Source organism: Passer domesticus, chromosome 3 (assembly GCF_036417665.1).
Source record: "Passer domesticus isolate bPasDom1 chromosome 3, bPasDom1.hap1, whole genome shotgun sequence".
Taxonomy (NCBI): Eukaryota; Metazoa; Chordata; class Aves; order Passeriformes; family Passeridae; genus Passer; species Passer domesticus.
Window position 1 is genome coordinate 19,561,006 of NC_087476.1, and position 17,008 is coordinate 19,578,013.

Consider the following 17,008-nt stretch of genomic DNA (forward strand, 5'->3'; position numbering starts at 1 on the left):
CCTCCTGCTTTCTGGACAAATACCCATAATCATTATATTACTATATTACTAGCTAAATATATTGTAACAAGCTTAATATGTTGTGTACCTTCTTCAGAGGTGTTTCTAGTGCCCAAACCTTCTTTGTTAAAGCAGTTCCTTCAAACTGCAAACCCATCATATTCAAATAAAAACTACTTTATCTCAACCATTATTTCATTAAAATGGAAAGACATTATTTTGAAAGAAGAAATAATAAGTCTTCCATTCTCTCAGGAGCTTTGTCAACAGCCCACCTCAGCTCAGAGAACCAGTTATTTTCTGTATTGCCTGACACATTCTTCTACCCCAATTCTGATCATAGTAACAGACTGTGGTAGTAGCACTTATGCTTAATGTTTCCACTGAATTCCCATGTACAGAAAAAGGAGCAGCGCTATGCATTTCTCTCTCATTCCTCATCTCTGTTGTGTTACACTGACAGTTCTGGAGCACTTCTTGGTTTTTACAAACAATCCTTAAGGGAAGTAACTTACCATTTTGTGAGGAGTAGTTTTTTTGGAAGTTTAATTTTTTTTCTGTGCAATAACAACACAAGCAGCAGGAGGGCAGTTCACCAATACACAATAGATCTATTACTGACACTGTCTGTAAGAGAGTCAGCTTGATGGTATTAATCAACACCAAGAAAAGGACTGCAAGGTCATGCAGCTGCACTTTATCTTGACCTAGAGAGACCACCTTCAAGTAATAAAAGCAAGTTTAGTTTCCTTGTAATTTCCCATGTAATTGCCCATGTGATTTCTGCCCTGCTGATAAGACATGGCCAAAGCCCATGTCATTTATGGTTGCTACAGATGTTATTCTGAGATACTGCCAATAAACAGGCAACAGAGGTAACAATTTTTATCTACATGGCCTTGCACTGCAGACCAGAAAAGCATTGCACATCAAGTGAATGTGAACTGTCTTTGTCCTCATACAGTCAGTCTGATAAATATAGGAAATCCATAAAACCTGACCACTACTCAAGAAATTATTTTGTTTCAGATTAGACCAAACATTGAGGTAAGTTTGATTTCAAAATGGAATTAAATAACTGGAAAAGTTTTAATAATCAAATATATGATAAACCTGAGAATAGCACTGTCTTTATAGTAAAAAAGAGTAAATTCACTTCAAACAAGACCAGAGACAGAACAGTTTGGACATAAGATATTTTGTACACCAATAAAAAAATCAAAGTGCAATGACTTACCACTTCTTCATGGGTAGCACTTTCTACATTTATACCATTAACCTAAAAACAGATACGATAGGGAGAAAATGATTTGTAATGCGAAGTTAGTTACTGAAATAAAAGCAAGTATGAAACAAATGTCTGTGGAAAAAAGTGAATGTTTACTGACCTGTATTATTGCATCTCCTATAAATAACATTCCTGTCTGTTCAGCTGTGGGATTACAGAAGGAGTAGATTTTAATTGATAGTAGTACTGAGAAAATTTGCTATATTCTCTTCCAGTAATTGCTTTAACACACTCTTTGTAATCCTCATTTGAATCTGATTTGGTTGTGAAAATATCAATGGCACAGCAATCAGTATTCATCCAAAAAAGGTAATAGATTCCTAGCAATTTTAAACAAATTAAGAGAGCTACTTTCCAAGCATAAAGAACTTGTTTAGTATGGAATACAAATGTCAATTCTCACTAATGAAGGATTTAAATAAATTATGTGGAAAATGTGATTCACACTTTTCATTATTCTTCCACAAAAGGGAAACAGGGACTGCTGTAATTAAAGAGGTTGTGACTAGAATTTAATACATTTCTTTAACATGAAGTTTGAGTTAGCTTTGTCCTTAAGAATAACATTATTTTGATCTCCAATTTGCATGTTTCCTGCCTTAAGAAGTTAATGGGGATAATGGCATGAAACTTCACTTAAGTCTCCATAGGTACAAAGAGAGAGATTTTTGAGGTCTATTTGCTAACTTCAAATTTTTACCTTTTTTTTGGTTGGAATTTGAGGATGTTTGTCTCGTGAAATGCATAAATTAGTTAAAATTAAGACTCTTATACTTAAAAGACTGATAGTATTAAAGAAGGCCTATTAGTCTTATATACGACCTTTAAGGTCACAGCTGAGGCTTAGAAGAATGCCATCAATGCTAACGAAGACTGTATTATGAGAAACGAAAATAGAAGTAAAAAAGAAAGAAAAGACATAATAGAATATTCTTGATTTCTGCAATTTAGCTGTTGCTACTGCAAATGTGCCTTTGTTACAAAATAGCACTTTTTAAAACAGAAATCGTTCATCATTCTTTTGGCAGATAAAATTATAGTTCATTAGTAAATACTTGGGAAATATTTCTCTATGTATTTTAAAAATCATGTTACAAGTTGCATTGGAGGTCTTTATCTCACTTCTCATCCTACTTTACATTTAAAATCATGCATATAATTTTTAATAGCTGGCATGGAAAAGACACATACATACAGAAATTTAGCGGAATTAAAGCAGTTCAAATCTGTCACAAAGCAATCTGAAGTAATACATTGGTAGAGGTAATGAACATTGGTGTGGGCATCTCAATACTCAACTTCTATTTGAGAAGCTAATAATACATACACCAATAGTGAAAAATGTGAACAATTTTTAATTCAGTGCTTATGTTAGGGCCATTGGGCTGTTTTAAAAAAGTGGAAGCATCTTTGAAATCCAGAGAGAAGGAAGAGGGTGAGTTTGAAATTCCAGCTGAGGTAAAGAAGAAAAGGATGAATTCAAAGGATGCATGCCTTGTCTACAGTGTCTGACTCAGAAGTGAGTGGAGAAATTGTAAGCATTATTTGTATCAGCAAGCTGCCATGGTTTAACCTCAGCTGGCAACTATTTACCATGAAGCCACTTGCTCAACCATCCTTTCCAACCCCAGTCCTCTACCCCATGCCAGCCCTCAGGGATGGGGAGAAGACTTGAAAAAAAAAACATAAAACCAAAAAAACTCATGGGTTGAGACAAAAACAGTTTAATTATTGAAATATAATATAATAACAGTAATGGAAAGGAGACAGTGCAATGAAACCCAAGAGAAACAAATGAGGAACAATACAATCCTCATTCCCTGCTAACTGATGCCCAGCCCATCCTTAAGCAGCAACTGGCACCTCCCAGCCAATTCCCCACTGTTTATATTACAAGGATGATGTTTTATGGGATGGAATATTTCTTTACCATGGAATATATTTTTGCCCAGTTTGGGTCACCTCTCCTGGCCATGCTTGCTCCCAACTTCTTGTGCACCTGTTTGCAGTCAGAGCATGGGTCAGTGAAAAGTTTTTGATTTAGGGAAAGCACTATTACCTAGAACTAAAATATCAGTGTGTTATCAACATAATTCCTGTACTCAATCAAAAACATAGCACTGTACCAGCTACTAAGAAGAAAATTAATCCTATCCCAGCTGAAAACCAGGATACAAAAGGCATGTGTGAAGAGGCAGAACAGAAAGAGGACATAAATCAATGCAGTTGATGATGAGGTTCCTTATATCCATATTGTGAATTTCAGGGATTTTAAATGAGATCAGATAGGTCCTCCAGTATAAGTGCTCTCAAGTGATGAGAAGCTGACCAAGGAAAATTAGTACAAAAGACTTTTTGTTTTGTGGACCCCTAAGCAGACTATCCTAGGGCACACCAGTGCCATACACTGTGATGTATTCCCGCTGCCAGTAACAGCAGCAAGAGCCCCAGTAGGGGGAAGCAGACCTTGCTTACAAGTACTGCAATAGTCCCTGAAACTGGAATCAGTGTAGAACCCAGAGCAACCAAACAAGGTGAAACACAAGGACAGTGCATCCTCAGCCTCCTTCAGGAGGAAAATCCTAGGAAGCCAATCCTCAGGTATTACTCTGTCTGTGTGGGAGTCACAGTTGATTCATGTTCCAAGCCCCTGCAGCAAGGCAGATGTGTTTGTTTGCTCTCCAGCAAGTAGCAGTCGGCTGATCTGCCAGCCACAGAGGGGATGAGGACAGCACATGTGGGCAGCAGCAGCACTGCTTTCCTGGGCCCTGTGCTGCTGGTTCTACTGGGCAGTCAAAGGAGCTTTTGCTTTTGGGGAGATCAGCTGGAAACACAATATAGGAAAAAACACAGTAAATAAACAGTGGAAATGTAAGAAATGAATTTGGAAAAAAATTCTGTGAGAAGTGGCAAGAGAAAAATATAGGGCAAGAAAGCAAATAATACTGATCCAGAAAATGTTTGTGTGAAATCTAAGATCCTGATGGAAGAGTGCATGATGAAGATTTGTGGGCAGGTAGGTATTACCATTTTCCTGGATGTTCGGCTATCTGTGATCCACTGCATAATGACACAACAGCAGAGTTGTGCAACATTTTCTAAGTCTTCTGAGAAAACTGCTGCATTGTTACAAAAGTTATAAGAAAATACATAGACTAGTATTCATGCAAAAAAGGAAAGACTAAATTCTAGACACAGCTAAAATTCTTGAAATAAGACTATTTAGCAACTCAAGGCTTTAAAAGGAAAAGCAGTGATATGAAAAAGTATAAAACCTCAAGGAAGAAACCTGGGTAAATGGAAGATTGTAACTTGGCAGCACAGAAGACAATTCCCTTGTCTTCTATGGAGCAGTGGAGGCTGAACCTTTCCCCAGGACTGCAGACTGCCATTGCTCATTCCACAGGGATGATGAATACTGCAATATCCCCAGCCACCTCATGTGTGTTAGCCAATACATTTTATAGTTTAAGAACACAAAGCAATTATGTCCTACTTGCAGAATCTTGAAAAACAATCAAGGCTGTCCACATAGGTAAATGAGAGAAGGAGCATTATGTGGTCAATACCAAGCACTCTATGAACCGAAACAAGTGCAGCATTTGGGACAATCAGAAGTTTAGTATGCAGCATAATGCACTTGTCCAGAAGTACATTATGTTGCATACTAAACCAATAAGCTAGATACCTGCTCCTGCCATCATGGCTATGCTTGCATGTCTGTGATGAAAGACTGTGTTTAGCCAATGGTCTGTAATTTCAAATCAATTATGGTTACTCATAAATACATTTATCATTAATTAAATTGTAGATGATGTGTCACTACAATGTAGAATTTACAATATAGTTTAGAAATATATTAGAAATAAAGTGTCTGGAAAAACTATTTGGAGACAAAAAGTCAGTCCTGTTTCTATAAGGCATATTTTAAACCTGAAGACAAGACATCTATTGATGTTTCCATGAAATCACATTCACCCTACATGACAAAAAATATTAAGTATAATCTTCCACACTTTGTGAAACTCTCTCCCACTGGCAGCATTCTCATATACAAAGGTGCTGATGAAAGGCTACTCTAAAATCATCAGTCACTATGTGTAAAATGAAGCAACACTGAAACCAAAATACTTCAAAAAGAGCTTTGGGCTACCACGGAACTTATAACCTTATTCGTTGAAAGAATAAATGCAACTTTTTCAGATTCCAGTTTGCCTCTTGAAGTTTTACTTGGAAAACCTTTACTCTTCACCTTAATTATCTTTAAAGAGGTTTAATGCTGATTAAATGCTGTACATTGATTGAATTCAAAAGTAATACTGAACAAAGGAAAGCAGGATGGAAACCTAAAAGGGCTTATGCTGATGTAATGGTATCAAAATAATACTTTAAAAAAACTAAAATCTTATTTTTGTGTACATTATATTTGAAAACCTTTCCCAAATGTAAATGATCATTCTAATCTCTTGGAAAAAAAACCCACAAAACCTCTAACAGTGCCATGAACTATTAAAAATTTTTTTGCACTCAGTGAGAAGGAAAAAGAACCAGTAATTCTGGCTTTGCTTGGCTTACTGTTCCTATCGACTAAGACTGTATCAAATTTTCCAAAATTTCCAAGGTAGTGAAATGGTAAATTTACTGAACAGAGTCTCTGAAAATACTTAATTACAGCTAGTTAATTGATGCAGATCTCTATGCAGATTTGAGTCCGTAGATTATCTGATGTCTTTATATTTTTCAAGATTGGTCACAGTACATATTTTCACTCAATTTTTGTTGAATTCCCGAATCACACGAGAAACATACAAGGTACTATGTCTTATGACAAAAAAGGCTGCTTAAAGCACACAGTGAGTGACACTGACTTCATGGATTTCTCAATTCACAAGCTTAAGCCTTTTAGTTATGCACATTAAACATATGCATAAGTATTTAACTGTGTGAAGGAAATCTAAGGGAATAGTTAAGAAACTGGATGAAATTGAAAGATTGGAAAAATTAGTATTAAGGATGTAAAAGACAACTTCAATATATCCAGATATATTTTCCCCCTCCTTTTCTATGAACTGGACATAATTACACTCTTGACTGTAAAGATACACCTCCTGCAAGCAAGACCTTTAATCTGTGATTTAAAATACAACTATATTACCTCAGTTATTGACAGATATTGGACCTTAAATACATTCTTACTAGGCTGAATAGAAAAAATTTCCTGAATTAGAGATCAAAATACTTTGTTTTTACTTGTTGAGTGATCTTCAACAGTTCATTAAGCTTTTCCTTCTATTAAGAGATTCTGCCTTTCATAGTCTTGAGAAGGCCTGTCTAGTCTTGAGAAGGCAACAGTTAAAAAGAAATTGAAAATGTTAAGAGTGTTCTTCCATGCCTTCTGAAAATAAGTTTAGAGATGTAGGCATAGGTCCATGAGAAAGAACAATGAGTATGATAACTTCATATATCATTAGCCTTCTAATAATAAAGGAAAATAACACTATCAAAGATCAAATATTTATATAAAATAAGACTAATGCTAAAACAAAAACCTGGATAAATTTTTAAGTGATATTCAGAAATAATGTCCAAAAATTAAACACCACCCAGTTTCTTATATGCTAATGAGGCCTTCTGTTCTAATGAGGCTATATATTCCAAGATAGCCTTGCATTCAGTCTTCACCTTCATTAGCACAAGGTGTAACAAATTTTGGATCCTTTCTGCCTTCCTTATAAACCTAAATACCTCTGTTTACCCTTAACTCATCCTTAATATTGAGCTGGCTGTCTCAGTGGAATGAATCTCCAAGGCTGATGAAACTAAGGTGTATACAGCTGCAGGGATGAAGAACATCAGCTGTGGATAGAACCACGCTGTGCAGCTTGGTGCAATCTCACATCATGCCCACGAGCTCATTCAGACTAGGTAGGGTTACTGTGCTTGTACCCTTTTGGTGATGAGTCAACACCAAAACCCAAAAATATACCCATGGAGGAGGTATCACAGACAATTTCACACCGAACCATCTTTGGCGTGCAAAACTGTTAAAAGCCCTCATCAAACTGATGCCATGTCCTTAATGCAGGGGACAGGATGTGATATTTGGACACAGTTTGTGTTTACAGAGCACACAGTTTTAAACCAAGAATGTTTCAGTTGCTGAATGTCTGGAGTTCATTCCAATCCTGGACAGCATCAGTTAGGAATGGACCTAGCATAAAACACATTTTTCAACACAGCAGAATGTGAGTTATGAGTCAGCTTTTGCTATAGAAGATGGGAAAATACATTCAAAACAAGATTTTAATTAATTTTGGCTCCTAAGGGAGATTCTTTTGAAACTGGCACAATACAAACTAACCCTATTCTATTGCACTTTATTTAATTTTATTTACCTATTTTCATCATGGGTCATGAGCTGAACCCACTGCTCTGTTTCATCATTGCTGCTTGTCAGACTCCACATATTACCTGAGCTATGAGCAGAACTTGCAACAGTAGTCAAATTATTGCAAAAGGTCCCACAAAATGAAAAGTTGCATCAGATGAAAATGTGATTGTTAACTGGATAATTCTGCAATAAAACAGTACTTTGATGTTTAAACAAACAGAATTTCCAATATTATATGTGGTAAATTATTTGTACTAGGATGAACTTAGATTTCAAAATCCATTCATTTTTACAACCTCCACCATCTAGATCCTACAAACTCAAAGAATCTTCAGTAATTAAAAATTGAAATACACAGAAAGATGTAAACACATGAAATCTTGTACACTTTATCTCCATATATAGCATTTGAAGATTCTATGAAGTATTTTTTATCCATCTGATGGATTCACCATACAAAAAGAAAGCCTGACTGATAAGATTCCTTCCAACCTCTGGACATTCCGTTATATAGCTCTAAGAATAGGAATCTACATTTATTTGACTTTAAGTCCACAGCACTATTTGCCTTAAGTAAATTGTTAATATGACTAGAGCACATATATAAAAATATAACACACCTAAAAACTAATAGCAAATCACCAATCAATGTACAACGAGTACAATGCACTCCATCTTAAGTCTGTTCCAAAAGGAAAAAACCAAAAACAATACTGCATTAAATTACATAAAAAAAATAAACCAAACCAGCCTGAATTAGGCTTATAGAACATTACTGAGAAGTTTCAACATTAATAATTCTTTCCATAATCTGGGAGATTATCAGCAATATTGTTAATACCCTGAGTCAACTGATGTTTTGATTAATGGATAGGAAAAACGCCTGGTTTTGGAAGTAAAATAATTTCCTGTGGGATAAAAATTACTCCGTGGGTAATTATATCACTTTACTCTTAAGGTTATAACTCAACATTACATTTTAAAGTTTGCATTTACTTTTTTTCATTCTGTCTGGCACAGAACTTTCCTCCTTCTGCAATTAACTTTAGCAAAAGTTTTAGAGGTAGGAAAAAGAATGCAATCCTTGCTAAAATGGAAGGCAGAATCAATAGAAAAGCACAGAATGCCAAACTTGGTGATGAGTCATTTGAATTAGCAAAACTTGCTCTAATACTGTTGAGGAGGATGCGCTCAGGAAAAACTCTATTTTTTACTGTGATTTGCAATACATTGGACATCAGTCTCCAGCACTGAGTGACCAATTAATATTGTATATCAAAAATGTAAAATTATGCTCTTGAACTGGCTTTCTGTGTATGATTCAGTGAACTTGTTCAGGAAAGAAGATCTAGAATAACTTAATTTGATATTTATTAACACAGTGATCACAGCTGAGAGGTCAAAACTATAAGAATAGCATTTATAAGCACTGCTGCTATGGATGTGCTTCTGTGGAATAATGAAATGAAATCCTATTGAAATGTTCATCCTATTTCACAAACTGAAGCACAAATGCTGTCAGCTGATGCTTAGGTCAGTACCAAAAAAATCACTTATCCAATGTTTGAAAAAATTAAACAGTACAAAAACAGACAACTAATTACTTTATTTAGATAGCACAAAGTTTATAGAGATCTAAAAAAGAATCTACTGTTTTATTCTATTATGCTTCTACCTTTGGTACTAAAAATAGTATTATATCCATACAAAGTAAGGTTGTAAACATTATTTCATTTTTCATAAAAAGTATCACAAATTATCAACCATTTTAGGAAATCAGCTCATCAGTTATTAAGGAGCATTTTACTGATGTACATTCAGGCATTTTACTCAAATATAGAAAAAAAAAAAGCCACTCTTAAAGCCAGGCAATCTGTTTCACTATTAGTAGTACCTTGCGTAATGAAAGTCCATTGGTGATTTATCTACATTATGAATATACAGATTTTTAGACCAAAACTTAGTTTTAGATAAATCTGCACCAGTCTCTTCTCTCCATCATGTATAACACTTCTTCTCATTATATTAGACCTTTTAAAGATATTCTTTTTTATGTAAGTACATCTGTATTTTGGTATGCGTGTCTGTGTATCAATATTATATTGTATAAATGGAGAGAGTGCACATAATTATAGAACACTTCTTATTTTCCCTTAAATAATATTGCTATATTGTTTTCTCTTACATTAAGACACTAGAATCTTAAACCAGAAATATTACCTCAATGTCACCTGTGAGATAAATTCAGACATGTTCTCTTACTTAATTTCCAGTTATATATAATACTAGAAGAGTAACACTGTAAATAGCCTTTGTTATTATCTTCCTCCTGTACTGAATAACAGCACCTCTCTTGAGATTAGTGAGATCACATATTAAAAAAAAAAAGAAGATTTGCAGTATAAGAAGGTTGAGTACTTCTGAAATTCTTCTGAAAAATCTTTTAATAATTTTAGAAATATTCATTTTCTGGAAGAAACAAATGAACAAAAACTCCACTCTATTTTCTCTCGCACAGAAATTCAGTAACTGGAATGTGAGTGCTGTAAGCCATGTGCCCCAAAAAGCATTTCTATCTCAGATCTCTGATCTTTAGCACCTGCAGCACTACCTGAATCACAGACTCACTCAGGCTAGAAGGGTGTAGGAGCTAACTGGAACCTGCCTGACTACATCCTTCATTCCTTGCCATGTGTGTCAATGTCTTCATTCCATTCACTGATCCAGCCAGGAACATTTCATGTGGGCATGCTGTGATACAGCACTGCCCCTGGTTATAATCACTACTGATTTTGGAGTTTCCTTAGACAAAAGATTATAAGATCTTAAAACAAATACATTCTGAGGAGTGATTTACAAATTTGAAGTAAAAAGCTGACCCCACAAAATTGTTGTTGCATTTGTTTCTCTACAAATAAATACAGATAAAGAAAATCTACTCACAATGTACAAAACTTTGAATGGAAGTATTCTATATACAAACTCACTACTAACCTTGGTTGAGAGTACTATGCCCTAAGAGAGCAGGACACAGCTTCCCTTGTTGGTGATTAATTTTCTGAATTACTTCCCTTTGATCTGAATGCTATATTAGTTTATTGTTATTATTTTCATGCACATTTTGTCGGTATTGTTTATTATATTATGTATTTAAGGAGCATGTCACTGTTCCATATACAGTAATACAGTTGATATAAAACCACCTTCTCTTCCTCACTGCAGAAACAATATTATAAAAATATATGTAAGTACTGTACACAGGAAACTTGAAGCAGTGTTTCCAATAGGATACAGGTATAGACAACCCATTCAATATTCATTAGGTATCAGATGAAATCAGGTATTCATTTCAAGTAAAAAAGGACCCTCTGAAGAAAATGCAGAGGAAGAAAATCAGCACAGTATGTGACCTAGTAAAGTGAGTCTAAATATGGTGTCAAGCAAATGTGCTTAATCTCCATTACAGTAAAGCAGGAAAAGAGCCTGATGAATTTAAAAGGTTATGTCAGTGGCTTTGAGACCTTTAAGGAGCAGGACATGCACTGAGGATCACAGTCTTCATCTTCTTTTGAAGAAAAGGTTATATGAAATGGGTAGATTTATACTAGGGAAGAGAGGAAACACATAGAAGCTTTGGAAGACAACAAATCTTAAAATATGTAAAATAATGCCTCAGAAGACAAAAGAACAAGCTTATCCCCATGTGTACATCCATCAGAGAAGAGAACACTATCATCTAAGATTTTGATCATCTAAGACCCTGAGTTCATGTTGCAAGGCACTGCCCACCCACATGCAACTTTTCTTCACTAAAGAGACCCTGTGTTTTCCAGACCAGTTCTCCAATTTGGCAAGTTCAGTTTCAGGTCTGAAAAGATTTCCCAAAGGTTCCTTTTGCTCGATAAATGTCAATATAATACTTAACAGGGGTAGACTGTACTGGTTTGGATGTTGGGTTATCTGCACCATAATAAACATTACCAATTACTCTCTGCAGGCACCTAGGCACAGTTAGTCATACCATATGGCAATGAATTACTGTGTGGGAAAAAAACCAAACAACTAGTTTGTACTTTTTTCCGTCCTCTGCATTATAAAAGCTAAGTATATCAATAGATTTCCTCCATCATACTTATGTTTTTGCAAGTCACTTTGAATATTTTGTTTGGAACATAACTGTCTTACTGAAATAAAAACAGATTCCTGAAACTATTAATAACTACAGTACTATATAAGTAAATAGCATAAGTTACCTGCTTGGTTTTTAAATATTTTTGATATGACGACAGGCACTTTGTGCTCAGCACCACCCTGTAAGAGAGAGATATTAACCATGAGATCTCAAGACTGAAGTGGTCATACTGAAATTTAAAAGAAGAAAAGAGATGTTACCCATACCTTTATGCTTAAGCCCAAGCCACCAACTGGTTGTCTACGAAGTGTAACAGTTCTGTGCTTTAAAAAATTGTAGAAAAAATAAATTTAGGTGAAAATACAATATATGAATGAGTATAAAAGATTTTCTTAGGGTCTCATTTACTTAAAAAAATATTCCTAAAAGCAGCCTAGAAACAGTTATTATCACAGTGATCAGTTCTGAAGTATCATTCAACATTGATTTATAGGCAATTAATTCCTTATCACAGAGTGTAGAGCTTGTGAGTTGTGTATACAGACTTTAGCATGCTTTTCTATCTCTGAAGTGATATTCTTCCTGAACAGAAATTTGTACACACTTTTCCTTTGAAGAACTCAGATATGTGCATTTTCATAGCTATTGTGTATGCATACTTGTTCTAATTTTTCAACCAAAGATACCAGTGCTTTCTAGTCTACATCTTCAGATCTCTATTTTTTTTTTGTAGCATATGCTGAAAAACTTTTAGTAATAGTCTACTTCAAATGCTTAATTTTTCATTTCAGATTTAAGTGCATAAGGAAGATAAACCTTTATCAATATTTTTCTAAAGAAACCTATCATATGTTTAACAGTGTGCTGAATTTGACGTTTCAGTAATGTGTAACTCATGGTGCCTGACAACATAATAATAGCATTTAATGTGTTGACAATAATTATACAGTTGATGGGAACATTTTTTGGAATATGCTGAACAGTGTAGATAGAAAAAATATCTTATATGTTCAGGAATTACTGTAAAGATGGCATTCTTTCTCTGTGCATTAGAAATAGTATAAAAGATTACTCTTATATGTATACTTCCTGTCTAAGTGTTTTACAATTTCACCAATTCAGATAAATACAAATTTTTATTTTAGTAGCCAAGACCGTAATCTTATGATAACAAGTTATTTTAATAAATATAGGGGTTTTTTGTAACACTCATCATTCTAGACATATGTTCATATTGACTGAGGGGAAAACAAAAAAAATATATCTGGAATTTCAGTCTCATTTTAGGTGGAAAAAAATAATCCATATGGTAAAAAAATTAGGGATTGTTTCATACATTTTCAAAATTGCTTCTGTTCCAATTAATACTGTACTACACTAGTCTACACTAAAAATTGAAAACTGCTGCATTTTGAACATGGCACCTGACATGTCAAAAGGTTTATATGATTCAATTTCAGCTGATATGATTCACTTGCTTTGAAATCCATGCTAATGCAAATTTTTTCATAGGTTTTTTATTCATTTCGAACTGCATCATAACTTTTTATCAAAATGATCACCCTCACTGACAAAACTCAGATCTGATCCAAATCAGAATACATCCCTAACTTTGAATGCACTCAGTGACTCACTCCCAAGAGATCCTTTCCAGGAACTAATGACTGTCTGCTTACTTAATTCTTGCTTTACTCCACTTATACTCACACCTTGAAAATATATTATCCTCATATATCCCATCACAAGGAGGAGACAATGGAATAAATATTTTAACATTTTAGTTTGCTTTAGCACGATCATGCAACAAATAGAAAGCTGCTACGTGAAGAGCTTTAGAAGTTTTAATAAAAGACAAGTAGGGTACTACTTATTGGCATCTTATATTTTCAAATAGAGTTAACATACATTTATATGCTTGATAGGCAGTCCTATGAAGCAATCTATTTGCATACAATTGGTATAATCTTGATATTTCTATTTAAATAGTTCATAGTATTGCTTATTACAGGTATTCAAATATTGCTGTTAAAAGAAGATATTAAATTCATACTTAAATGATCCCTACATAACAGTTTATTAAAGGTTACTTTTAAAAGCTGCAAAAAGTCTTTTTTTCAAGATGTTCAAATTGCAAAGTGAAATGCTAAAAGCTGAGCATAATTAAGTATCATGATCAAGATCATTTACATAAATTTATTTCAATTCTATGATCATTTATAATTTGCTACGACTAGAAAAAAAAGCTTTCTTGCCCTGTTTGGCTTTTCAGGAAACATCAATAGCTGCTGTCTGAAAATGGATAGTCAGCTCAGTAGACTTTAGGTCTGAATCATTCCTGAATTTGTTATGCAAGAAAAAATTTCATGACTATAAAATTTGGACTGAAACCCACAGTAGCTTTGCAAGTAACTATGAAAGAAACCTCTACTCCAAAACATCTTGCCAAAATTGAACTGCAATGTTTGTGGGGGAAATAAACAAACCTCTCTTTTTGTGACATTAATGTCATGCACATATGCAGCTGAAAACCCAATGTGTATGTCTCAGTCAAACAAAGAACTTATTTCACTTTTTGGTTGCCTGCAGGCTAGACATAATTTTCTTTCCAGATGAATTTATTTATGGTTTTAGAGTGAAGTGAGACAGATATTTGTATCAGTGTTAAAAAAAATACAGTGCTATAGTTGACTGTAATTTTACTTCATTACAGGCAAGGAAAACTCTTTAGACAGTCTTACTAATTGTAAGTCTGAACAGCAAAGCTGAAATTGCCATTTTTTAAATTAACCTTTTTTGCTTTTTAACTAGCATTTTATTTTGTTCAATAGTATCTACAGTTTCTTGAAACTTTATTCTCATGGGTTCCAAAGCACCCGATGTGTACTCTGTAACAATCACTCATTACAGGTGTGCTACCAAGCAGAAGCAATTATGTACCCCCCATGGCACAACAGCCTGTTTTGTTTCCTTTTTCTAGGAGATTACAGGGCAGAGTAGTAACCCACATAAAACTTCAGGATGCATTTGAATATACAGAACATAAAAAATAAAATTGTAATTTGCAGGATTCCAATATGGAATACTCCTATATTTTGAGACCTTTTATTGTTGCAAGCTGTCAACTGGTGAGGCAGAAAATTTCAGGAGCTCCAAGAATTATGTCAGACAGGGAATATATTGAAAAGCAATACAACAGAAAATTTTACCCATATAAGATGCAGACACCATTCACAAGAGCACTATTTCAACAGCTCTATAAAGAAGAGACCACTTGGTAACAGGTGCAGTGCTGCTTATATCAGCTAAAATTAATAATATAGCTGAAAAAATTGCTATACCTTTATTAGCTGCAAACTGAATAACACTTTCAAATATAATGGAAAGAACTATATAGTCAAATACTCATCTTTTAGTATGAGATCTCTCCACAGAAGACTTACTAGATTCTGTTAAAAAACAGTGATAGAAATTTTATGTCTGGGAAGGTCTTTTATGTCTTGTTATTTGCTCATAGGAAGCGGTATGACAGGAGCTTAATGGGCAATATGAGAAGGCAATTGCAGTGCTTATTTCTGTTGCTCTGTTTTAGGAAGATTTTATATCCACCTATAGGACAATGCTTACCTAATACGTCATTATTACCAGGTTGTTAATACCCAGGACTGGCACTTGTGGCAAAAGACCTCTCATAAGAAAAAACTATTATATCTATCTTCCTATATATCTAAATTAATAATGTACTATGGGGATTTCAGAAGAATATTCTGCTTAAAGCACTCCAAAATCATTGATATAAAGAGACATTTTTGAAAAAAGACTCTGTGTGTACAATATTTTACTTTTCTGTTCCAGTCTGCATGCAAATATTAATGAATACATATATTATTTCCAAGCATCAAACTGAAGTAGACAGCAGAAAAGGCTGGAGCACTTCACACAGTTCATGTTCTTCAGGTTTTGTAGAAACTGTTCTAGGAAACAAGCCCATTCACAATCACTAGGACAGGTTGGCAGAGACAGATCACCAACATTTAATTTGTTCTTTTCCCTTCTACTTATCAGTAAGACTACTGCGATGACCCTCTCAGTGTCCTCCTGGACTGTCCTGTCCCCACAGCAAGGACGTCAAGTGGGGAACCCCTGTGCTAACTTGTGTCCTGCATGGGCATCCTTCCTTCTGCAGGACCTGGACGCTGACAGCATTAAATTTGGTGGGAGCAACTCTCTTAAGGTCGTACACAGTTACGAGCTGGGCAGAGCTGCCAAGGTCACACCTCCTCGTGTTCCCAATAACAGCCTTGGGGGTAACTAAGCTGAGCACTGCCCCAGTGTCACTTCCTCTCCATCTTTTGGCTCCACTGACCATTAGCATTACAAGGTTAAATCCCTTTAAACAACTCCACTTGTTAGCCTGAGTCTGTGCCCATGGGCTAAGAGTAGTTGGGCTAAGCTCTGCAGATATCAACAGGTGCTATGTTCCTTATGCTGCTTCAGACAGATATTAGCAAAAATGGGTCAACCAATTATTATCCACAGTAATGTTCATAACAATGGCCACATCAACAAATCCCATGGAATGCAGGGGCACCAAGAGGCTCAGTACCATGACGCATCATCAAAATCACCAATTAAGACAAAAATCACTGGTCTTCACTCAAGGGGACTAGTAACCTTTACTTAACCCAGAAAAAGAACATTTGTAAATTATAAATTATATGTTTGATATAATAAAACACATATCAAACATATATTATGTTTGATAAATAGCCATAACTAAATGCACCTGAGCCTATCTACTCCCTACACTCAAACCACAACAAACTGTGACCTTAATAGATAACAGACTAGTCCTTGAACACAAAAAGTGGATAAACAAGAAGATAGGAAAAAGTGAACAAAGAGAACAAAGAAATAATTTCTGCATTGTTTACAGGATTTTTAAAAAATTTATTCCTACTTCTAAATTTTCATCTGGTATTTATTGGAAGAGGCAGTCTCAGAAGTTCTCCTTATTTGTTGAAAGTAAGATGTCAAATTAACTACAGATACTACAGGGCAGGTTTGTTATTAAAAAAAAATGCAGAGTTGGCCATCCAAGCCCTTGGGAAACATACAGGGGAAAGGAAAAAGCAAAACAAGAAAGTGCAATAATAAGACTTAAAAAGAAGCCTGTAACCTGTCCACATGGATACACGAA

The 17,008-nt window shown here is 34.8% G+C and overlaps 1 protein-coding gene across 6 annotated transcripts in view; it reads right to left on the minus strand.

Annotated features, from left to right (window-relative positions):
• SNTG2 (syntrophin gamma 2) overlaps nucleotides 1-17,008 on the minus strand; it is a 223,374-nt gene that overhangs the window by 109,053 nt on the left and 97,313 nt on the right. For 5 of the 6 annotated variants that reach the window (XM_064412049.1, XM_064412052.1, XM_064412051.1 and 2 more), the window contains 4 exons: nucleotides 12,078-12,134; nucleotides 11,933-11,990; nucleotides 1,389-1,432; nucleotides 1,238-1,279 (listed from right to left, as the gene is read on the minus strand). In XM_064412049.1, coding sequence (XP_064268119.1) covers nucleotides 1,238-1,279; nucleotides 1,389-1,432; nucleotides 11,933-11,990; nucleotides 12,078-12,134 — 201 coding nt within the window. The remainder of the gene's footprint in view (nucleotides 1-1,237; nucleotides 1,280-1,388; nucleotides 1,433-11,932; nucleotides 11,991-12,077; nucleotides 12,135-17,008) is intronic. The other variant, XM_064412053.1, reaches the window with a different exon arrangement.